Source organism: Larus michahellis, chromosome 3, assembly GCF_964199755.1.
Source record: "Larus michahellis chromosome 3, bLarMic1.1, whole genome shotgun sequence".
Lineage (NCBI taxonomy): Eukaryota > Metazoa > Chordata > Aves > Charadriiformes > Laridae > Larus > Larus michahellis.
Genome location: NC_133898.1, coordinates 80,482,290 through 80,490,200, shown reverse-complemented (window position 1 = coordinate 80,490,200; position 7,911 = coordinate 80,482,290). Strand labels below are relative to the sequence as shown.

The following is a 7,911-nucleotide window of genomic DNA, read 5'->3' as shown; positions in this document are numbered from 1 at the left end:
CACTTGGTGGTTGTTAGCGAACCGCTGGGGAGGGAGATTCAAGCCTTCTCCCTCCGTCCGCGGGCAGCCGCAGCAGGACACCGCCGGGTATGACTGCCCGGCCTCACGGGGAACCGCCGCGGCCCGGGAGCGGGGCCAGGGGGCTTGTTTACCGCTCTCCACCGTGCGCAGCGCGCGCTACCTGTGTGAGGAGACGCTCGCCTTCCCGCCCAGCGCGAGCGGCGGCCGTTAACTGTTGACTTCCAGCTGCGCGACGACAACCCCAACCCCCGGCCGTTCCCCTCCCCGGGGGGGTGGCGGCGGCGCGCGGGGCCGCGGCACGAGCGCTTATCATCGCCGCCGCTGACACGCCACCGCCCCGCCTCCACGGCTGAAGAGGCGGAGAAGGGGGGGGGGGGGGGAGCAGAGGAGCGTGGCTTCGCTCACCAGCTCCCCCCCCCCCCCGCCTTCCTCCCCTCAGCCAATCGGCGCGGAGGAAAGCCCTCGTGCCGCTGACGCCCCCACGGGAGCCCCCCTTTTAAAATAACGCGGCGGCGGCGGGTCACCCCTCGGCGCGCGGCGCGGTGGAAAGAGTGAAGGGGGGGGCAGGCGGGCGCGAGCGAGCGGCGGGGCGGCCTCGCGCGCGCAGACCGACAGACCGACCGACCGACCGACAGACCGACCGACCGACCGAGCGCGGCAGGATGCCTGCTGCTCCCCCGGTGAGGGGCTGAGGTGGGCGGGGGCCGAGAGGTCGCCGTGAGGAGGAGGAAGAAGGCAGGAGCGGCTCCGTGACGCGGCTGAGGATGGCGCCGGTGAGCGAGCAGCCGGCGCCGCAGGGCGCGGGGGACCCCCCCCACGCCACCGCCCCTCTGCCCGGCCCGCCGGTGGCGGAGCCGCGGCGGGAGAACGGCGGCGAGTGGTGCCCCGGCAGCGGTAGCCCGGCCGCGCCGAGCGGCGAGAGCGGGGCCCAGCCCCGGGAGGCGCCGGAGGCCCCCGGGAGTGCGGTGGCCGAGCCCCCCGAGGGCGGTTGGGGCTGGGTGGTGATGCTGGCCGCCATGTGGTGCAACGGCGCCGTCTTCGGCATCCAGAACTCGTGCGGGGTCCTCTTCGTCTCCATGCTCCAGCTCTTCGGCGGCGGGGAGGACGACAAGCAGCTGACGTTCAAAACAGGTGAGGGGTGGCGAGGGAAAGGGGGTCGCGGGTGGCTTGCAGCCCCGTCCTGCCTCGGGCCTTCCCCACCCGGCTGTCAGTGTCCGAGACCCCCCTTCGGGGCGCGGGGGAGGGCCGGGCCGGAGCCTCCCGCGCCGAGAACACGTGGGGCTGGGCTGAGGGACTGGGAAACTGTCCTTTCATTGAGGCGAAGAGACTTCTCTCTTCCCAGCGGGGGTCTGCGCTCGCAGCCGTGCCCCTGAGGCAGGGCTTGGGGTAGTAAGCTCCCGGGACATCGCGGGAGAAGCAGGTGTACTCTGACGCCTTCCACAGCAGTGTTTTTAGGCATCTGTCATCGTGCATTGTGGGGAAAAATGCATACTCCCTGTCACAGAAAGTTTTATTCCCCTGCCCTCGTTAGCCTAATGATTAGTCTAAATGATTAATTAACAGTGGGGTATAGTGGCTTTCAAAATATGTCAAGAATGGGCATAACAGTTCCCAAAACCAGCATTTTGATGTGCAGATTTACTGTCACAACCAATATCCCAAAACTCATCAGTAAAGTTAATGATGTTTACTAAACTGTAAAGACACAACAGTACTATCACAATCAAATCTTCACCCTGCCATTACTAATCTAAATCATTCTAGGCACACCAATATTAATGAATTCAAAGGTGAGCATATATTCTATTTTATTTATGTAAGTTCTCTTTGAAAAGTGTCTTGTGCTTTGACACAGTTGAGGAAGTGCAGTAATAACAATTTGTAATAACAATTTTTAATAACAGTAATGAATTAATAATTATAATAATTATAGTAAATAACAGTAAAGTTGGTTTATTTAAAATGTAGCTTACACATTAAAATGAAATATTAAAAAAACAAACATTGTCTTTTATGTTTTTTTTCCTCACGAAAAAGAGGTGTTCTAGCTACATAGCCCTGCAGAGGTGTAGGCATTCTAGGAAACTTTCTTAGTACAGAGTTGTGTTACAGACCTTTAAAAGAATTTCAACATTTATGTTTTCCTTAACATAGGGATAAGTGGGCCTAAAGTTGAGATGTAGGAGACAAGCTACTTTTCCTCCCCTCACTTAATAACAATATTTTTGTCTGAAGTAGAAACACCAGGGCAGGTGTTCAGACTGAAGAAAGAATGCTGGAAAGCTGTGGTGGAACATTAAGTGATGTGCTCTCGAGTGTTTGAACTGTTTGTGGTGGTGTACAATGTGTATTGCTCGGTGTTCTTGAGCTAGAAAGATGGGAAGCTATGTATGTCTACACATCAAGTGTGTCAGTGCCTGTTTCACAAAAGGGAAATGCACATCCAGAAGTAGGTGCCGAGGCTCCTTAGCCTGTGTGGGAGAAGAATGAGGTTGTTCAGAGGAGGTGCTGTGCACATTCGCATACTGATCTGGGAGCTGCTGGCTAGTCAGAAATGCAGAAACGCAAGCGTGGTTGATACTTTGTTCCTGGTACAGAGGTGTAATCGCTTTTTCAGGGATCTGGTTCTCTAGTAATGATATCTCAAAATAGTCTTTTTGTACTTAAAAAAAAAATATATATATAAATTGACTTTTAGGTAATAGTGCAGTAGTCAAAATAATCAACAAGAGGAGGATTGAAATTATTATCTCTTTCCTTCCAGAACAGCAATTGCACCACTGGTGTTTAAGCGAGGTGAGATTGCGGGTGTGCTCCACCCATGTTTTTGAAAGTTTGCCCAACTGCAGAAAGGAGTGGGGGAAAAAATGGAACCTGGCTTTAGAGCCTAGTTGTTTTGCATCCTGCTTAGAAGAGCAGGAAAAGTTCTGAGTCCTGGATGTGGATAGCACCTCCTGCATCACTTTTTTCTTTTTTCTTTTTCTTTTTTTTTAAAAAAAGAGCTACAGCTGCGTTTTGTTTTGCTGTCAGATGTGCTCTGGTTTGGATAATGCAGAAGGCACTCGTTTTACTTTTTTAAATCCACATGGGTTTAAGTTGGAGGAAATAGCATGAGACAGCTGCATTGACTTAGATGACTTGTGTGGATGTAAGGAGGAGGACTGCAAATACAAAAGTGCCTCCTGTAAATAGCAGAACGGCAGATAAAAAGGTGTCCTTGCTTTTAATACCTGAAAGTACCCTAATGAGTCTGGGCACCATAAGGGCTAAGCGGCAGCTGTCAAACAGGACTTTTTTTCTTAATGTTGAACTTCATCGCCTAGAAACTATTTCTGTGCTATTTTTTTATCTTGTTGAAGATAGGACCAAGAGTGAACTGAACTAAACAAATTTTGATACAATATTGCCATGAAGAGGAGCTACGATTAGAAATGGCAAATTGCACTTAGCATAGCTCTTATTGAATGCTGATGGATTAGCTGGCATGCCGTAGAAAGAAAAAGAATGACTAATGTGATAAAGTCAGTATGTTTTCAGCATTAGAGAAAACCCTAGCCTGGTCATTCCCATGGTATTGATTATAGTACTTAATCTAGGTAGTCTCTTGTGGTCAAACTGGTAGCACGTCAAAACTGACAATGGAAACTGAGTTTGAGTCATGTTTAGTGAATTTCAAAACTGGGATTTGTAATGAAAGTTTTCTTCCTGTGTGGTTTCGCCTTGGAACACAAAGTTAAATATTCTAGTCCTTCTGAAAAAATTATTTCTTTAAAATCTGAAATGTTGATTTTTGAGGCATGAATATTCTGGATAATCTCTCCTGGGACCCCAGGTGTCTGTGGAGTCTTGTAGTTGATCTGGAGTACCACAGAATTCAACAACTTTTAGTTACAAGATTATTTAGCTGTTGCCAGACACGTGTCTGTTGACAGAGGTTTTTGTGTGCCTGCTCTTTTGGGACCAGCCAGAAGTTGTCTCTTGCTTGGTGTTTTCCTCAAAAAGAGGAATTAAGTAGAGTATAGCATGTGCTATTTTTGTTATCTCTTAAAAACATTTTGTAATCTCTTAATAATGGATGCCTATGTAAGGCAAAATGTGAGGGAATTAAGTAATCATAGTATATGCTATTTTTGTTAGTAAATGGATGGGTATTTATCAGTATGAAAAGCAAAATGGGAGGAGGCAGAAGGGAGTCAAGAAGTGACTCTGTCTTGCAGATAAGGAGTGGAAGGAACCAAAAATACAGGCAAACTAGCAAGGCTGCCTCTGAAATGCAGCTTCAGCTCTGGATAAATAAGATGAATAACTATAATTAACATTCTTGGAGGATTTAGGAGCGTTAATGGAAAAACTTGTGCTGTGGGTTATAGAGGGTTCACAAATTTCTTCAAGGGGCATCTAATAATTCATATTTTGATGAAAAATCTTGAACAAAACTAGTATACAATATTTTGGTATTCATATTGGTAAAAAGCTTGTTTCTTTGCTTACGTGGAGCACTATATAAGCATTTCCGTTGTTTCTTTGTGTAGCTGTTGGTTTTTTTTTGTTGTTCAAAAGCTAATTGATGCACAACTACAGAAGAGGAAAAGCCCACAACTTAAGTATAAAACTTCTAGAAAGATGTGCCTGAAGTCTCAGGAAACTACCCTGTTCATTGTTTATAGCTCATTGTGTTTGAGGAACAAGTTGAGTGGAAAAAACACAATGGCAATGAAATATGGGAGGCTCTCAGTCCTTGAAAACAGGGCAGACCTTGTAGGCCTCTAGGGTTCAAAGGCAAGTGTAGTTTGATTGTCCTTGAAGGGAAAGGATTGGGCCCCGGGGCCAGTCCGGGTTCTGGCAGGAGGAGTGCTAGGTTCCTCTCCCTATTGGCATGGGCACAGAGGGAAGTGGAGCACTGAGCCAGCCCCTGTGTTATCTTGGTTAGAGATCTGATGTGTGAGCCCCATTCAGTTCTGTGTTGTGCTCTTGTGATGGATGCCTCTACTGTATAGGTTTTTGTGTGTGTATGTACACATACTTGTTTTCAAAAGGTGAATAAATACTAAGATATTAGTGTCAACAGAGGAAAAAAACCCCTGTGTTTTATTTTAAAAAGGTAGGTAAAAATACTAGTTCTACTAGCTCAATTACTCCTGTTTCTATGATTTCCAATGCTGGTTCTGTAACACCACTGGATTATTCTCTGTATGTTTGTTCATCATCACTTGTACAAATAGCCCTGCACAGTGAGTATATATTGTTATTACTGTCTGCATCCTCGTGTTTGTTTGGTGTTAGGAAGTGTTAATAGAAGACAGTGCATCAGCTGGCCTGAACTGGTTATCCGTGTGCTTGTATGTATCTACCTTGGTTTTACTTTGTAAGGTGCAGCCATTGGTGATGTATCTGGATATCAGAATGATTGGTAATTCATTGAGCTGGCTTAACACCATCAGCATCACTGGGACTCTCTGGGCTGGATTGCTGTGAGTCCGATAGGGCAGGGAAGAGAATTCTGCCTTTGCTGTCATATCCAGGTCATAGCTCAGATACTGTGAAAATGATGTTGGATGACTAGGGATCTACAATTGCTGAAAACAAGAGAACCACTACCCTATATGGTAACTTAATTTTGCTGAGCAGGGCTGGCTTTTTAATTTAACAGGACAGTTTGAAGTTGAAGGCTTTCCTTTACACTGTCCTTGAGTCTTTTGCTATCTTCCTGAGCTTTGCTTCAGAGATAAAACCACCATCAGCAGTTTTGTTATCATTCAAGACCTTGTTCTCTAACTGTCCTTCAGAACCACACTTTCATCTCTAATTCTATGTGATGTGGTTTCCAGTAAATTGTGAAGTTTGGCAAGCTGGAACTATGTCTCATGGCTTATGAGAGAGCAGTTGACTACTTTTTTTTGTTTTCCTCTCTCTTTTTTTAAGAAGAAATAAATCAAATTTGAAATATAGAAGTTATCAGAGCACACAACTGTACTTTGTGTGAGGTACACAGTAGCGTGCTTTCTTGTAACAGTTTTGTCGGTAAGGATTACATTGCAATGAATGATATAGTTCCATGAAAACTTGGACCAATGGATATTGGTGCTGCTGTAGTCGGCCTTCCTTGCCATGTTTGTGTGGCCATTGAAACCAGTGCAGGAAACCAGCAACAGGAGCAGATTGGCTGAAAACTAACCTGATGTAAAAGTAACGATTCATTTTATTTGGCTGCAGCCATATTTTGTGTTTAGACCTGTCTTTGTGAATATAAATATGTATGTAAATGAAGACTCTGGAGTAGTTGAAATTATGACTGGGTCAAACTGGAAAGTTGTTAGTTTCTTTAGTGTGCTGTCTCTCTTTAGGACAGAATAGTTAATAGCACTACTGTTTATGCATACCCACATGCACATATATCTTTATGCACCCAGCTCTGGAGCATTTCTCTTGTACTCTTGATAACTAGTTTGCAGATGATTAGCCTTGTGCTAGGTTGTTGTCTTGTGTTCTTTGTCTCGTTGGAATTCACATTGGTTAGATGTCTTCCTGTTCCAACTGCAGATTAACTTGCAACAAGTTGCTTAATTAGGGAGAATAATCTTCTTAATGTGTCTGAAAGCGAGTTACCAGTTTATTTTTGTGGGCTTCTTTAGAGGCAGTACTTTAATTTCACAGGGATGAAACAACCTTATAAAAATCTAAAGATGGCTGGCTATTGCCACCACTCTGCCTCAAATGCACGTATCTTGAGTTATGTGCTTTTGTGTGCTGCCTTTCAGACAAGACCAAATCCTCTAAAAATCTCCTTCAACCAAACCCAGCTAAAACCAGTTTTGCTGTACTTCATTCAAGAGGTAAGAAGTTGAATGAAAGCAAAATGTTACTGAATGTCCTACAGAGTAATTTGCTCATAGTGATGTGCTCTTGAGTAAATCATCAGTAAAGATGACATTCTCTTAAAGCTGTTACATTGTTACAACACTTAAAAGCTAAATGTAGTTTAGTGCCTGCCTGTAGCTATACTAATCTAGTTACATGCATCAAAGTAATGAGACTTCTTTAACATGATGCTAAAATAGTTTAAAATGTCTTTTAAAAAATTGAAAGTGTTAAAATGAAACTTTATTTTGGCTTATTTTTTATTCATAAGAGAAATGGCTTGTTTGATGGTTCTTAAGATAGTGTTAAAATTGACTGTTTTCCAGTCTCATTCTTAAATGACAATTTCTAAAGGGTGTCTGTAAAATCTTTGTATTGAGTGCTCTCATTTCCAATCCAAGTAAGCAGCACTGTCATGTGGTTAGACTGTTCTGCAGATGGACGTAGGCTCAAACTTAGTTTGATTTCCAAGTAGCAGAAGAAGTGCTTTTGCCATTCGTTTTGAAGATACTTTATCTAGATAGATTCCTGCTTGCAGAAAAAGTGGTCTGGGACTGGGGTGTGTGTGTACTCTCATGCATTTGTCTCCTTATGGCTTTTTCTTGGATAAATCTTTGCAGTCTTAACAGTTTTGTTCCATGTGGAACACTTCATATTCTCAGTTAATACTATTTCTTTGTCATTGTTTCTGCTTCTATAACCTTCTGTAATATGGAGAAGAAAGGTACTGTGTGTCATATTCCAAATGACACACTGCTGGTTTATGGCATGACATGATGTACTATGATGACATTCTACTATCTAGTTTGCATTATTTACATAACAATGTTTTTCTTGATGATTTTTATTAGTACCTGCATTCAGTGGAATTTAGTTGACTTCACAGTTTTCCAGTGTGCATTGCTCCTTACTTTTCCACTTTGTTTTGTTTCATTGGTCCTTGTAGTCTTCAATGTCGTCTTATTAATCCATTTTGGCTACCATTCCTTGAGGTTCCTCAAATCCCTTCCTGATTTTTGAGTTAGCCTAAAT

The 7,911-nt window shown here is 44.4% G+C and overlaps 1 protein-coding gene across 1 annotated transcript in view; it reads left to right on the top strand.

The window, feature by feature from the left end:
• The first annotated feature begins 479 nt into the window (after positions 1 to 479).
• Positions 480 to 7,911, top strand: part of SLC16A10 (solute carrier family 16 member 10) — a 77,247-nt gene continuing 69,815 nt past the window's right edge. The window contains exon 1 of the mRNA XM_074580938.1: positions 480 to 1,152. Coding sequence (XP_074437039.1) covers positions 786 to 1,152 — 367 coding nt within the window. The 5' untranslated portion in view covers positions 480 to 785. The remainder of the gene's footprint in view (positions 1,153 to 7,911) is intronic.